The following is a 16,490-nucleotide window of genomic DNA, read 5'->3' on the forward strand; positions in this document are numbered from 1 at the left end:
TACTTCTCTGGCTTTTCCTCATTCCCTGCAAAACTGATTCGGCACACGTGCACGCCCATGCACAAGCATGCACACGTGTGGGCAGGAATATACATGCACACACATGCACAAGTCACATGTGGACAACTCATGTGTGCACATACAGTGCACTCATGCACTCATGTGCATGCACATGCATACAGGTGCGTACGCACACTCATGTGCATGCACACATGTGCACACACTCATAGGCACAGGCATACACAGAGTCCTGTGCATGTACATGCACATACTCTGAGAACACTCACACACATATGTGCACATGTGCACACACGTATATACAGTGCATGCACACATTCTTGGGCACAGACACATGCAACACTCACATGCACACACATGTATGCACACACTCATGAGCATGCGTGTACACAGATGCACTCACACACACTCATGTGCACGCACACGTGCACACTGACACACTCACACACACAGGCACCAGCATCAGCATCTCAGTTGGAATCCAAATTCAACTTCCTACATGACAGGCAAATGTAAAATCCATTGTCAAATTATGTGGGTTTTTTTTTTAGCCTTTTGTGTGTTTAGAAAAGTTTTGCTGTAGTGTCAGGAAATGGCCCTTGTTTCAAACTGGGCAGATGGAAGCCTGACCTGTCCTTGCCCACGTTTCTCCTGAACCAAGATGCCCGTCATATGCGGCCGCCTTTGACCTTGGAGATTGGACACAAGGGCTGGTGGGGCTGGTGCTGACTCTGCCTCTGCTGTCCGCTTGACCTCCCAGTGTCCTGTCCTACTAAAGGACAGTGAACTGCCAGTCATTCCCTGAGACCCCTCAACAGACCTTCACGGCCTGAGGAGCAATGGGCCAGGAGCCGACGGACTTTGCATTCCCACTGCCCTGCGGCCTTGGAGCTCGCCAACAAGCACATGGCTCCATGGCAGGGTCAGGTCAGGGCAGACTGGATGCCCCACAGATTCTCATGTCTGAAAGCTAGTCCCCAAGGTGACGGTGAATGAGGCCGTGGCCTCTGGGAGGTCACGAGGTGGAGACTCTGTGAAGGGACCTGAGGGCTCGCTCGCTCCTCATTCTCGAGGCTACGCTGTCCCTGAACCAGGACATGGGTTCCCACCAGACGCCGGATCTGGGGCCCCTGATTGTGGACTTCCGGCTGCCAGACTGTGCGAAACACGTCTGTTGCTCAGTAGCCCTCAATTTATAGCATCTTTGTGGCAGCAGACTGTGTGGACTAAGATATAAATTGGTACCAAGAGTGGGGTGCTGCCTGGGGGTCCTTCCCTGGGGCCAAGCAAAGTCCTTGACGGGGGGTCGGGGTGTGTGGTGGTGGTGACCCCTCCTCTGCTTCTGCATAATGTGGTTTGTGCCTTTGCTGATGGATGCAGGCGAAGGGAGAGCAGGACAGAACCTTCCAGCAGAGCTCCCAGGAGAGCCCTGGCTGCACATTGGGCGGCGCCTGCAGGGCTCACGAGTGGCCCTGGGTGGACCCGGCCAGCAGGTACCTGGAAGGGATAGATGCCAGGGCCCATGACTGTGCCTCTGCATCTTCATCGTTTGTTAGAACCTTTTAGGAGTTTCTATATACTTTGTCTCAGACTCCTGTGTCTCAGTTTTGGAAAGATCATTCAAACTACAAGTCTCCGGCCAGTATCTGCTGTCCTGGTTCTGGCACTCTGCAGGTTAGAACAGAAAGCATATCCTGAGTCTGATTCCCATCCCAATCTGGTCAGTGATGTCCACCATGTGCTCTGGTGCTGGACGGTCATGCCTGCAGGTCATCCAGCTGGCGGCACAGACCAAGGGCTCCTTGAGCCGGGGCACAGAGGTCTCTGTGCTCAAGATGTGCCACTGGGGTGGGTGTCCCAAGCCCTTCTAAGGAGGATGCACCACATGTGCCCTCAGTGCCACTCTCTGAGAAGCGTCTGGGGGATGGATGTTTGTGGGTGCAGTGTTAGCAGGCTGACCTGGAAGCTGGCAGATGGGGTGTGTGTGTGACCCCATGAGGCCCCGCATGAAGCCTGCTGTGGGGCTGCCAATGACAGTTGGTGGGAACAGCACCGCCGGCAACTCCAGGCTGCATGTCTGCTGCACAAACCCATTTCTCTCCCAACAGACACAGAGAATAATGTAATTTCTGATGACAGGAGTCAAAATGCGATTTTTAAAAAAGATTTTATTTATTTATTCACGAGAGACACACAGAGGGAGGCAGAGACACAGGCAGAGGGGAGGAAAAGCAGGCTGCCCGCAGGGAGCCTGATGTGGGACTCGATCCCGGCCGGGACCCTGGGGTCACACCCTGAGCCGCTCAGGTGCTCCAAATACGATTGTTGTGAACATTTTCATTTCCCCCACCAAATTGGGTAGAGCTAGTTCCCAGTGGGCAGAAAAAACAGCTTCTAGTAAGTTAACTCCCTCAGGCTCTGGCCTGTCTGCTCTGTGACAAGCCGGTAGGAAAGAGTCTAGAACAGTTGAGTCACTTTACTTCTCTGGTGGAGGCTCCACCTTGGGCAGATGCAGGTTGTCCGCCCTGGCCTGGCCGGAATTTTGTGCCAACTGGTCACCTGCTCCAGGTAAGCGTCTCCTGGGTTCAGGAGGCCTGTCCACGCAGTGGCATCCTGCTCTAAAAAGAGTCAGTTATGGTTTTCTCTTAGTGTGACCACGGCTCAGGTGTCACGGGCCCAGGGAGGCCGGGGTGCCTCTTCCGCTCAGGCCCGAGGGCGCCAGGAGGGGTGGTTGTAGGTGATGCCGTGGAGAAGTGTCCCTCAGGGGTGGAGGGCGGAGCATGCCCGGGGCAGGGGCGGCCAGGCTCTGCTGGCGCGGGGCTTGGAGCAGGGCCTGGGTGGGGGCGCCCTGAGCCAGGCACCATCCTGAAGGCCTCCGCGTCAATGTGGATGGCTTCTCAGGTAAATACGCCTCTTCTCAAGCCACGTGTTCTTTTCCTTCTAAATGCACACGGAGCGTATTTTGAGATGACGCGATATTCCCGCCCCACGGCCTGAGTGCCCCTGAGTGCCCCTCTGCATTCAGGTGGCTCAGCTCCCTCCGGCCAGGAAGGACAGGCGGTTTGTAGGGGTGGTCACCCGGTCCTGAGACCCCACCTGCCGGCGGCAGGCCCGTATCAAGCCAGGGGGTACGGACCCGAGCCACAGCCCGGTGACGATCCTCCAGGCAAAGTGAGGACTCGGATCACGGGCCTGCCCGTTGACGTGGAAGGGCTGCTCGCTCCACCTGCACGCACCGGTCCAGCTGGTCCGTGCACGACAGACTCAGACGCGGATGCTGACCCGCACGCGCGAGTGAAGCGGCCGTGGAGGGGACCCGCCAGCGTGCGAGGAAGGACGCTTCACGGCGCCGATGGCTGGCGGGCGGCACGTTCCCGCCTGAGGCCAAGCGCCGGAGACGCTGTGACCTCCTGCTTGTTCTGTGAGGGAGGCGCCCGAGCCTAGGGAAGGGGAGGGGAGGGGAGGGGAGGGGAGGGGAGGGGAGGGGAGGGGAGGGGAGGGGAGGGGAGGGGAGGGGAGGGAAGGGAAGGGAAGGGAAGGGAAGGGAAGGGAAGGGAAGGGAAGGGAAGGGAAGGGAAGGGAAGGGAAGGGAAGGGAAGGGAAGGTCTCCGGCCTGGCACGCGCTCGGTGGGGCTCCGGAGCCAGGGGCCCTCGTAAGAAGCCGCAGGCCTCGCGCTGGAGAAACACGGGCGCAAACTGCGAGCTCGGACGGTTCCTGCCTGTAAGGGGCCGTGCTCCTGTCCTAGCGGTAGATGCCTAAGGTCACGCACGCCTTTCAGGGTCAGATCAAGGGAGTCCCCCTTCCCGGGCAGACCCCGTTCTTTCCGTTGAAACGAGCACCATAGGCTGTCCGCCCGGGCAGAGGCTTCACGGACCAGGCCTTTCCGCCCATTAACCGCAGGGCCACTACCGCGAAGGGGCTGTGGTGTCCGAGGTCGGGCACCTGCTGGGCCCATGTCCTGCGTGCTGCGGCCCAGGAGCTTGAGGGGCTGGGTGCACAGGGGCCTGGTCCAGCGTCCGCCTGCCCGGGCCCGACCGACAGCCCCTCTCTGCCCTTCTCTGAGGCTCCCCTGTGTCCTGCGTGGACTCCAGCTCCTCACAGGTTCACACAGCACTGGCTGATGATCTTCAGCGAATCTGGGTTTGCTTGTAATCGATTCTTTCCAATTTTCTGTAGGTTTGAAATTATTTCCAAACAAAAGGTTTAAAAATTGCCAGGACCGAGTGCATAGCTTCACCCTCCTGGGTCAGGGGCTTGGCTCGGCTCCTGGGTGCTGCGTCTCCAGAGGGCTCAGGCTGCCTGGACGCCAAGGGGTCGCGCCTGTGGAGCCCGCCACCCTGCCCACTCCCCATCCCCACACCTTTCTTTATTCCTTGGTCTGGTTTTCTGTTTCCCTCCAGCTGCACATGGACGTGGCACAGGGCGTGTGCATCAGGGAAGATGTGGGCATGGGTCTGAAGAAGCAGGGTCTCTGGGTTAAAACGTGCAGCCTGACTGGGGGGCAGGGGTGATTGCCCCACAGACGATAAAATCAATTCATCAAGGCTCTTTCCTACAAACTTGCAACCGGCTTTTAGCACTTCCCCAAATTATGACTTTAAGGTGCCAATGACTGGGGGACAAGGTGTGGGAGGACACCAGAATGTGGAAAAACTTGCCCCCAGATGCAGGATCCCGGTGCTGGACGTGGCATCTGCTGGTGGCCTCTGGACCCCTGGGCCTGCGGGGTGGACCCCGTCATGGGCTGTGGCTCCTCAACATTGCATCCAGCTGGCCTGAGAAGCACTTAGGAGCTGTGAAGGTGTGTCTGGGCCTTGGGGACCCAGCCAGTGCCCACTGGGCAGTCAGTGCCCCCTCCTGGTCAGGCCCACTCTGGCACTGCAGCCTTGCATGTGGTGTGGCTTGCATGCTCCGCTCCAGGCCCAGGTCTCCCTGCTGCCGGCAGCACTCACTCTGGCTTCTGAGCAGAGACCTGAGGGTGGGGCCAGGTGGGCAGCCTCGGGAACACTGGCTTTGGAGGGAAAGCCCGGCCCTGCCTTGTGCATGGGTGTTGCCAGCCTCGTCGCCCACCCAGCACGTATTGGAGAGAAATTTCCTTCAAATCTGCTTGTTTCCCAAGTCGGGGACCCCAGGGAGCGCCATGGGAGTGAAAGGGTAGCTGTGCTCTCCCTCAGCCCCCATCTCCTTTCTAAGACCAGTGGGATCTGCTGAAGCCATTTGTCCTTGCAGGCAGGGCATGAATGTCACCAGCTGCTACGCCAGGCTTCCCCCTTCCAAGCTGGCTGGAAGCCCCGTGAAGTGGAACATCAGTGCCCAGGGTCCGGAAGGTCAGCGCTGGCACATTTGTTGGCAGCTAACGACCTATTTTTTTTTTTTTAATTTTTATTTATTTATGATAGTCACAGAGAGAGAGAGAGAGAGAGAGAGAGGCAGAGACACAGGCAGAGGGAGAAGCAGGCTCCATGCACCGGGAGCCTGACGTGGGATTCGATCCCGGGTCTCCAGGATCGCGCCCTGGGCCAAAGGCAGGCGCCAAACCCCTGCGCCACCCAGGGATCCCTAACGACCTATTTCTACCCAGCAGGACCTTCGGGCAGATTGTCTGGGCTGCGAGACAAGCGGTTCTGGTTTATGACGGGAGACACAGGAAATAATGGGCTCAGGGTGGACTTGCCCACCCTCAGGGTGGGCAGAACAGTCACCGGATGCTGTCATCACAGGTGCCCCTGGCGCCTGCCATCCACTGGGACACTGAGAGGAGCTTTTGGAACAAGCCTGTGTGGGGATGACAGCCCAGGGGGGCAGCCCACTTGGTGGTTGGGCTGATCACACCACACTGGTGAGGGGCACAGTGTCCCCGTCCTCCTGGCGGCCCCACATCTTCTGTTCACAGCTGCTCAGCAGGTCCTGCCCTGACACACGTGCAATGGGCCAGGGGCACCCTAGGCCTGTGGCCATGTGGCCTCTGCCACAACTACTTAGTTCAGCTGTCGAAGCACAGAAGCAACCACAGATGTGGACAAATGAGCATGGTTTTGTGCCCATAAAACTTTATTTACAAAATCAGGTGGTGGGCTGGACATGGCCCGAGGGTATAGTGGGCTGACCCCTGCAGGAGACAACGGGGTTTTAACTGAGTTTTAGTGACTTAGAGTCTGATATTAATATGCATGGTGTCTTAATGTTGATTTATGTGGAAGAGTTAGGAAGTAAGATTTGTCAACAGTCTTTCTGCATGCCCGTGGCCCATTTTCTTAGGCCCGGTGACCCGGACTCGGGGCTCTCTCCAGCCCAGCAGAGGTGAGGGTTATCCCCAGAGAAACGTAGTCTCGGTGTCGTCATACATTCGAAAACTAAGGCTGTGTGGTCGGTGGGACTAAAATAGGTCCCAGTTTTATTTACTTCAAACTAAGAATTATTTCCTCCTGATTGGACACTGAAGATTTAGACAGAAAAGGAAACTACGCCACCGGAGCTTCTGTGTTAGGAAGATAGTTTGCTGAAACGTGCAGGTTGTCCACGGAGTTTTCGTGTCTGACTTAAGGTGGTGCCCGGAGTGGACTGTCCTCTGAGCTGCCGTGGCTGCAGATCTGCGTCGCCAGAACACTTGGGGGGGGGGGCTGGCCATTGGGAGGTGATCAGGGTCAGATGGGGTCATGGGGATGGGGGGCCCTGTGGTGGGATTAGCGTCTGGACAGAGACCAAGCCCGCCGTCTGCCATGTGAAGACGAGGCAGGAAGAGGCTGCTCCCTGGTCTGCGGCTGCCACCAGGGCTGTGGGAGCAAGCGTCTATTCATCAGGCCGCCCGTCCGTGGCATGAGTCACGGTGGCCCAGCTGACCAAAGTGGAAACGGTGCTGAGGCTGGGCGCGGCTGGTGCTCGAGTGGGGCTGGACTCGGATGGGGACAGGGTGACCTGTGCATCTGGATGCCTCTAGCAAGACTGCGATGTACAGTCAGAAAGGGTGTTTCCATATGGATATTGGTGTGAGGAAGGGCGCCGATGCAGCAGGGTGGGACCCAAGTCACCGGATGCTGTCATCACAGGTGCCCCTGGCGCCTGCCATCCACTGGGACACTGAGAGGAGCTTTTGGAACAAGCCTGTGTGGGGATGACAGCCCAGGGGGAGGGGCAGGGCAGAATCAGCGGCATCCTGTGAGGGCTCAGCGGTGGTCACCACGGGGCCTTGGCCACACCAGCCTGCCAGCCCCCATCCTGGCACAGCCCTGTGGTCCGTCCTGCACCCCACACCCCTTTCCTGGCTCTGCTGTCTGTCTCCTGCAGGAAGGTGGACCCACGGGGCTGCCCAGCTCTGCGTCCCGGGCTGCATCCCCAAGGGGCTGTCGCTGGTGGTAACCTATGTTCTTTTTGGGTCAGAGGTGGGGGTGTTCTGAGAAATAGGACTAACGGAGAAATAAATACAGTTATGGGACCCTATACCCTTGTGTACCTTATAGATAATACAGGTTCGCAGCATGTTACAGCTCCTGGGTGTCAGTTATTGTGTGTCCCCTAGGGGCAGGGACTATGTCTAACCTGGGCACCTTCTTCGTCTGGCATGGCATCTTCTCCATGAATACGGGGGACAGATTTGTGGATGGAAAATTGGATAGGGCCATAGATGGATGTATGTTGAGTGGTTGGTGGGTGCATGGCTGGAGGGAGGGAGGGAAGGATGGATGGAGGGAGGAAAGGATGGAGGGATGGATGGAGGGAAGGATGGAGGGAGGGATGGAGGGAGGGATGGATGGATAGAGGGATGGATGGAAGGATATAGAGATGGTGAATGACTGGATGATCAGGTGGAGGGGTGGCTGGGTAAATGAATTAATGACGGGTCTTTTTTTTCTCCCTTCCTGGTACAAAACTTGTTTTGTTTTAGGGATAGAGGCAGGAGCTGACAGGTCTCCTAGGTCACAGCAGTAGGTCAGGCAACGGCCTCCTTTCTGCTGCTTCTGTAGGTAGAGGGAGGAGGGATGTGTCAGCCCAGCCTGCAGGGTGGGTGCCACTTGGGGTGGGCCTCCTGCCCTCAGTGGCCCAGCCACCCACGAGGAGTGGCAGGGTCTCCTGCTCTGCGTCCTGCCCCTGGCGGATGCCCACAGGCTTTGAGCCTGCAGGTGGGTCTGGAATCGCTCCTGACTTGGGGTCAAAGCCACTCCATCCCACGTGTGTGTCCTTGTGCCTAGGAGCCCAGGCCCCTCACTGCGGGAAGATGCCAGTTTTTCGCCAGCGAGGTGGGCTACGTGCACGACACCTACCAGACGGAGGTACACAGGGTCTGGGGTGCGTGGGCTTCCTTCTGTTGATCCGGCCCAGGGCTGACTAGCCCACCATGTGGCAGCTGGAGTGGCTTCTGGGGACACACAGCAGTCTTGCGGGTCGCCTGTTGGGTTGTAGGTGGCCACTTGCAGCGGGTGGTGCACAGGCATGGGGCCCCTCTGGCAGACTGGCCCCAGTTCTGCACAAACCTGTCAGTTCGACTAAACTCGTCCTCCCAACTGTGCACATGTGCAGGAGGAGCTGTATCTGGAGCAGACACTGCGGATCACCCCCACATGTCTTTGGGTGCTTCTGAAGCCTCAGGGGTGGAGGTTCCCTGCTGCCCTTCCAAGGGGGAGGCAGCTTTCTCCAAAGGCTGCCCCCAGCCCTCCTGGCCTTTTACCTGGGGTGAGGGGCTGGAGAGCTCTCCGGCCAGAGGCTGTCACAGGTCCTCCCTGTACACCCCCACCCATCCACAGACACTTCTCCTGTCTGCCCTCCTTCCGGCTCCCCCGATGGATCGTTTGCTGGTGGCCACCTGTCCACTTCTGCTCCTGGGGTCACAGAGGAGCACAGATAACTTCCTGAACCCCATCTGTCAGGCCTTCTGAGGATAGGGCCACATGACCCTGGGGTTGCCCTGGCTCGCCCCTCGTTCCCAAACCTCTTTCTCTTGGAACGAGCCCAGGAGCTTGAGCAAATCCTGATGCTGCCCTCCCCTGCCCCCCAGCTTGTGGCTTCACTAGACTCAGGATCTGAAATGCTCCCTGGAGGTTCTGGGCCTGCGCTGCCTGCACAGCTCTAGACCAGGCCCAGCGGCTTTCCCTTATAAAGAGTCAGTGATTTTTCAGGGTCTACAGACCAGAGGGTCTCTGTTCCCATTCTCGTCCCCGGCTCCCTGGTGCAAGAACGGCCACAGGAACAGAGGAGCATGGCCACACAGAGCTTTGCCTGCATGACAGGCAGGGGGGCCAGGCTGGGCTCCAGGCCTCTTACTGGCCAACCAGCTCTAAGCCGCCGTCCCCTGGGCTTGCACACTCCCCCGGGGCCAGGGAGCCATGGGTGGCCCCCGTTCCCTTGCCCCTCTGCCCCCTGAGCTTGCAGCCCTGCCCTTCCCAGGACCCCAGGCATGACCCTGCTGATCTGGACATTGCCCTTATGTGCTCCAGGTACTTGCCCATGCCAGAACACCCCACAGCCTGCAACCACAGGACCCTGAGGGGGGTCACGAGTCTAGTGGTTTTGGAAGTGTGGCCAAGAGGGCCGGGGCCAGAGGGACACTATGAGTACCCCGTGGCCTGGCTGCTCCTTCACCTGCCCCTGGACCGGCAGAGCTTGCCCCCTGCCCTTCACTTGGCACGTCGTCCGTCCTATCTCAGGAGTCTCTTGTCCTCCCCAGAGGTCACTGCTGCCCCTCGGAAGTTGGAGCGGTCCTGCGCCACTAACTCCCAAACACAGGCAGCATTGCTCATGTCACACTGGGGGAAGGAGGAAGGTCATGTTTCTGCTCCAATCTTGCTTTTTTAACATCAAAAGTCTCCCAGCCATTTATAGGGTGATTCTGGCAGGGGCCTGAGGGCAGGATACATGTTCTTATGCCGGGCGGTCTCCAGTCTCGGCCACACCGGGTTGCCGGGTGCGGCCTATGTGTGAGCAGGAGGAGTTCTCCCTGATGGAGTACCCCCCTCTCTTGGAGCCGTCCCCCGTTCCCTCCTGGAGCTGCCCCCTGTCCCCTCCTGGAGCTGCCCCCCATCCCTCTCCTGGAGCCGTCCCCCCCCCCCCTCCTGGAGCTGTCCATATGTCCCCTCCTGGTGCATCCCTGCCTACATGCTCAGTGCCTGGGACCCTCACCCTCTCCTTGTCCACCAAATGATGGCTGTCTTGGCAAAGCCTCATCCTCTGAGTGTCCAGCAGGGGGACCCTACCAGCCCGCAGCCCACTGCCCCTGGGGTGGGTGGACGGAGGAAGGCGAGGAGACAGGTCCCAGGAGGAGGGGCTGCCTGGCTCCCAGGAAGGCAGCCCTGTCCCCTCTGGGGTGAGGAATGGCCGGCGCCTGACAAGGTCTCTCTGCTCAAGGTCACCTGTCACTCCTCGAATGGCCAGTGCCAGCTGAAGGTGAGGAGCAGCACGTGCTACTGCTGTGACCTCTACAACTGCCAGAGGTGAGTGGTGGGGAGGGGCCTGACCACATGGCCGCCATCCATGCTCCTGACCCTCTGGGCCCTGGCTCTGCACCCACACAGTCCCCTTCAGTCCTCAGATGTCCATGGGAGGAAGGGGTGTTGAGTCCATTTCATGGATGAGAAACCGAGGCACAGCAAGGTGCTGAGGTATGGGGAGGGCCACAGCCTCCCGCCCCTTGGTTGTGGCTCTGTCAGAACCTGGGCCTCTGGACGGTATGTATGTGCCCCAGGCCTCTCCGTGTTCCTTCCTGGTCAGCTGGGGCTGGGCTGGGTGGCTGCAGCCGGGGCCCCTTCCCCGGGCCTGGGGGGCCCTGAGTTCAGGTCCTGGTGAGAGCGCCGTGCTTGGCCTACCCTAACCTGCGCTGTGAACAGCGGAGGGCCCTCTTCTCTGCGTGGGCTGCGAGAGCCTGCCCAGGCTGCCGGAAAGCTCACGGCGTGTGGGAGCCTCCCCAGGACGGGCCCTGGGGTTCTTGGTGCTCAGACTCACCTGCACAGAGCCTCAGGCATCCATCCTTAATGCGGCAGGGCTTCTACAATAGCCCTGGGCCCCGTGTCACGTTACTAGCTGGATCACCTACGCTAGAGCTAGCAGGGACTTCCATGTTTGCTTCTTGGGTCCCCTCCCCAGAATTGTTGGAAACCCCAGGGTTCTAAGCAGAAACCCCATTATCCCCAAAGAGGGTTCTGTCCCATTTCCAAGCCAAAATGGGAGAAACAGCAGATGTGTGGACCCCTGCAGGCCCGTGGGGGGGCAGGACAGACCCCCGCAGGGGCTCACCCTCCTATATTCCCTGCACGGCAGCAGGTGGAGAGAGCCCAGCCACGAGTCCTGCTGGCTCTGAGGGTGACCCAGTCAGGGCTCCATCATCCTTCTGCCGGGACCTGGGTTTGGGGAGTGGGCTCGGGTGGTCCTGCCCGCTCACAGGCCTGGGTTTGTTCCCTGGAAGGAATTCCAGAAGCCCTGGGAGACAGCCTTGCCACTGTGACCTCAGGGTGCATCTGGGCTGGTTCACGAAGGGGGTCCCCCTGACCCTCCCTTGTCCGGATTCAGACCACTGGGCTCTGTGCCCTGCCCTGCTTGTGGGCCACCTCCTCGCCAGTGTGGGTGACACTTGCTACCCTCGGGCAGCACTGAACACCCTCCTGCCTATTATGAGTTCGTGGGTGTGCATCGCTGCCAGGACGTGCTGCACCTGTACCGGCTGCTCTGGGCCTCGGCACTGCTGAATGTCCTGGGTGTGCTCCTAGGCATCGTCACAGCAGCAGTTCTGGGCGCCTTCAAGGACATGGTGAGTAGGACCCACTGGAGATGGGTCGGGGCTTGAGGTGGACAGGGTGGGCCTCCTTATCCTCACTTGCAAGTGGGGAAACAGAGGCTCACATGAGCTGCCAGCCACGTTAGGGTCACAGCAAGCCTTTACCACCTGGTCCCGGGAGCCGGTCCTCAGTAGCATGCGGTGCACGAAGCCACTCGAGGAGTGGGAGACGTGATGGGACCCAAGCCCAGGCTGTTCACCCCACCCTGTCACGCCCTGCTGCCCACGGAAGCCCAGAGCCCCGTGTTACGGATCCAGGGCTTGGGTCTGTGTGTGCCCGAGCTAGGGGTGACCTGGAGATGCCTCCGACCATGGACGAGAGCTTTGGGGCTGGTGCTCTGGCCGAGGCGGCTCCAGCTGACCCCCCTCCCCCTCCTGCCCCGGGGGCACCCTCAGCCCGGTTCTCTGCTCGGAAGCAGCTTGTCCTCGGGACAGGGCTGCGCGGGACCTCCGGTCCCCTCTTTTCCCTGAGACAGGCTTGTACCCAGCTGGACCTCTTGTGCACAGCCCCTCCTGACCCTGGCTGTCCTTGGCTGGCGAGGCCCCACCTCAGGCCATGGACTCCAGAGAGCACAAGCTGGGACCGGCTAGTGTGGACACATGGACCCCATGCCCCACAGGCCCCACGCTGCCTGAGCGCACTGCAGACTGGTCACAGTTCATGTTTAGGAGCTGAGCCTGCAGCCTCCTGAGATATAACTCGTCTCACGCTGTCTGGACCGAGTCATGGAGGGAGACCCCCCCAGCAGTCCCCCTCCCCCCACTGCCCCCCTCCCCCACTGGCTGGTGCACAGCCTTTCCAAGCTCTGGGGCACAAGGGGTCTCTAAGCTCATATGAGACAAGCCTCCTCCTCCTGGACTAATGTCACTGTGGCAGGACTGGGATCAGGATGCTGACGGGCACAGGCCGCGGGGAGCTCCTGTGGACCTGAGGCAAGGCTTTGCCAAAGCAGCTAGTTCAAAGCTTCCACTCTTGGCACATCTTCTGAGACAGGAGGAGCGTAGATTGTAGGTTCATGGGCTTAGACCTCCGCCGCTCTATGAGCCTGGGTGAAGGCATGGCCAGTGGCCGCCCAGGTGCTCTGGAACAGGTTCTGGCGTTCATCAGAGTCCACAATAGAATTGTTAGAAGGTTCTTTAAATTTTACACCTACTGAGTAGATAGTCTTGTAACTTTGATGGGTTTTATAATTTAAAAATTATCTTAAGGAATGAAGGCATTTCATTAGCCATCAGAAGAGGCTTGCTCCAAGGCAGGCACCTGCCAGGTAGAGATGCCCTGTAACATGGCTCCCCTGGAGAGGAACAACCAGGGCTGTGTTTTTTTTTTGTTTTTTTCTCATTTTAGGGTTTATTTATTTATTTTAGAAAGAGAGAGAGCATGTGCATGTGGGGAGGGGCGGAGGGAGGGGGGGAAGCAGGGAGTCCGATGCAGGACTCGATCCCACGACCCTGAAATCTAGAGTTGGCCTCTTCACCGACTGAGCCCCCCAGGTGCCCTGGAGCTAGTGGTTGTCTTGCTTTTTCAAATAAAACACCAAAGAAATCCTGGCCTAGCCTGGCACGTGGGTGTGTCCCTGAGACAAATAGAAAAATGCAAAAGTAAGCCCTGCTTTTAGGTGTTCTGATCTGATCCAGGAGTGTTGTCTCCCTTGCAGGTGTCACAGGAGGGTAGCAGGAGGATTGGGCTCCGCGGCTGGTGGCCTGATGCCCAGGGTGGGTGGCCTTGGGAGGGCCGGTTGACACACATCTGTTCTGCTGGCAGGTCCCTCTGTCCCAGCTGGCCTACGGCCCGTCTGCTCTGCCTCAGATCCTCTACAACCCCGCCCAGCAGATCCTGGCCTACACGGGCTTCTGCCCATCGCCCGCGACCCTCCCCACCTGCTCGTCCTACCCTCTGCCTCTCCAGGTAGGCCTTGTGTTGCCTGGGAGAAGCCAGTGGGCCCACATCACAGGCTGCAGTCGCCCAGGACAGCCCTGGTCAGACGGGACCCAGATGGGGGTCCATGGCCTCCCTTCCCCCAGTTTGTTAAGGGCAGCAGAGCCAGCATGCACTGGCCAGGGATGGGGGCCCTGTGAGGGAGGCATGGCAGACAGCCCGGCCCCTCCAGTGTTTCAGGCTCCTTTGCTGGCCTGGCCCTTGGCATCGTCCAGGCCTTGAGCCTTTTCTGACCCAGGCCCGGACCCTGTGGCAGTTCACCGCAGAGTCCCGGCCGGCCATCCGTGGCCTGTGCGCAGTTATCTGGAGACCATGGGAGCTCACCCTCCAGCCATGCATACCCACAGAAGTGGCCACCTCACAGCCAGTAGGACACATGGGCCTGGGGCAGCTGTGGTCGTTCCCAGAGTGGCACCTGCCTTGTCTTCCAGTCCTGTCTCCACACAGCTCCCTTTGTGGCTCTGGGGACCCCACTGGCCAGGCCGGCTGGCTGCCTGGGGTGTCAGTGAGGTGGCTGGGAGCAGGTATAGGGGGTTCTGGAGCCCGGGACATGGGGTGCGGTATGCTGAGGGGGCTGTTACCTGCAGCCTGCCAACGGAGGGCCCACTGGGTGCGACCTGAGTGGTGTGCCGGCCTCCTGCTGGTGCTGTCTCTACTCACCTGGAAAATGAGGCTAGTGGCTGAGCTGCCTGGGCGTGGGTGATGTCTTTGAATTCCCAGAGGGCACCCGACACAGCCGTCCACCCAGAGTCAAGCCCCACTCTGGTCTCCACAGGGCTGTGCCAAGGGACGCTTCCTCCTTCCCAAGAAGTGTCTGCCAGGCAATACCCAGCAGGTGCTGAGTGGGCACTGGGCCCTGGTCCCATGGGGACCGCAGGGTGCTCGGTCCTGATTCCACGGGCATGAAGCCCCTTCAAGCACCGTGTCCCCAAGAGGGTGAGGCCTTGCTTGAGGGTATCTTACCCTCCTCTGTGATGTGGGGGAACAATGGTCCCAAGGCTGAAGAAAGGAGAGGTTTGTCTACCACCCCTGTAGCGCTCACCCGAGGGCAGGTTCATCCCCATGCCACTGGGCACAGCTGTCCCCGCCATCCTGGGGGCCACACTCGACAGCCTCAACTGCCCTGGAGTGCTGCTATGTCTGGGCGTGCCCCTCAGTCCCCACCACCGTGAGGACCACATTGCCTTGACCGTGTGCCCTGAGGGCTCCACTCTGCTTCTCATTCCTTCAATTTGCCAAGCCCAGAGTGTGAGACCCACAGCCGTGGGGAGGCTGGATCCCTGGCTGGTGGGCTGCCTTCAGGGACAAACCCCAGTGCAGAAACATGGACCTGAGTGCAGGCTGGATTGGCTCGCTTGTCACCCATCCACGCCAGGCGGCAGGGGGAGTTGTGCCCTCCAAGCTCTGGTGTGTGCTGTAGGGGCTCCTACTCCTTTTGGACGCCTCCCATGAACTTGCCTGTGATGGTGGACCTGCATGAGCCCAAGTGCAGCCCTGACTCGCTGGGCACCCGCTGGTCCTTGGAGGCCGGCAGCTGCTGGGGGCTCTTCTGGGTCTGGGTCCTGACCTCAGAGCCCTGGGTGGGTGTCACGATGCGTCTCCTCATAGGACATGGGGCGAGGGGGTGGCCTTCCATGTGCCGGCCATGGTGCTGGCTAGTGAATGTGGCGTATCCCATCCTCAGCCACTGTCCGGGCTTGTCCTGACAAGATCTCCCTTTGTCCCCCGGGGGAGGCCTGGGTGCTCCCTGTGCCTCGTCAGCTTTATCACCAGCATGTGCAGGAGCATCAGTACATTCACACCAATGACCAGGTCTCAGGGAGATGACCGACTGGGGTGCTCCATGTGTGTCCTGGCGATGGAAGGGGAACCGATGCTCTGTTTCCATGACCACAGAGAGGGAATAGGAGTGTCTGAGGTCATTAGCAGCAAAGGATCCCCCCCACATAATAGCAGGGGCCAGACAGCAGGTGCAGCTGTTTGGAGCCATTCATTGGAGCCATTCATTGAAAGAAAGACCTTCAAGGGAACTACCCTTCCTGCTTCTAGTGGTCACCTGGCCAGGACACACGGGAGGGCTTGGCATCATGACATGTGTGAACAAAAATGGGTTAGCTGCATCCTACACCAAATTGTGTCTTGTCTGCTTTCCTAACAGGGCTGCCAGGGTGGGCAAAGCTGTCCTGCCAGAGATTGTCCTCATGATTCACAGCAGTTTTTTAATGGTCTGTGGTGGTTCAGTCCAGGGTTCATGGTGGTTTAGTGTGTGGTCTTGCAGCTGCTCATTTCCAGCGGAGAGCTAGTGGACACATGCACTGTAAAGGCTGGGAGCTCCTAGCAGACCAGAGAGAATGTTCTCTAGAAGTTTGATTTGTCCCCTGTGGTCAGAGAGGAGAGAGAGAGGTGGGCAGAGGCCCGGCCATTGGATTCTGAAGCCCATGCTGCTGACTTTGAGGGGGCAGTATTCTTGGGTTCAGCTACGGCTTGTGAGGACATTATTCTTTCAGAATGCTAAATCCCTGGGGCCCCTGGGTCATTGGTGGGGAAGGGTCCAGAAGGAGCCGCAGAGGTCAGATGGGCTGGCTTCTTGGGGGCCCTGGACACCTGGCAGGTGGAGGTAAGAGGGACCAGAACACCATCAGGAGATCAGAGCTCTTAAACACCCTGTGTATTTCATAGAGGGGACTGTTTGCTTTATTTATTTAAATACTGGTTTGAAGTAGGCATTTCTAACTATTAGAAGTTAAGGGAAAAAATTTAAAAGGTTTGCTGGC

At 59.0% G+C, this 16,490-nt stretch overlaps 1 protein-coding gene across 3 annotated transcripts in view; it reads left to right on the plus strand.

Annotated features, from left to right (window-relative positions):
* Positions 1–16,490, plus strand: part of TMEM255B (transmembrane protein 255B) — a 34,494-nt gene that overhangs the window by 15,984 nt on the left and 2,020 nt on the right. For all 3 annotated transcript variants that reach the window (XM_025441352.3, XM_035704619.2, XM_025441351.3), the window contains 4 exons: positions 8,206–8,286; positions 10,355–10,440; positions 11,591–11,750; positions 13,543–13,686. In XM_025441352.3, coding sequence (XP_025297137.2) covers positions 8,206–8,286; positions 10,355–10,440; positions 11,591–11,750; positions 13,543–13,686 — 471 coding nt within the window. The remainder of the gene's footprint in view (positions 1–8,205; positions 8,287–10,354; positions 10,441–11,590; positions 11,751–13,542; positions 13,687–16,490) is intronic.

Source organism: Canis lupus, chromosome 22, assembly GCF_003254725.2.
Source record: "Canis lupus dingo isolate Sandy chromosome 22, ASM325472v2, whole genome shotgun sequence".
NCBI lineage: Eukaryota > Metazoa > Chordata > Mammalia > Carnivora > Canidae > Canis > Canis lupus.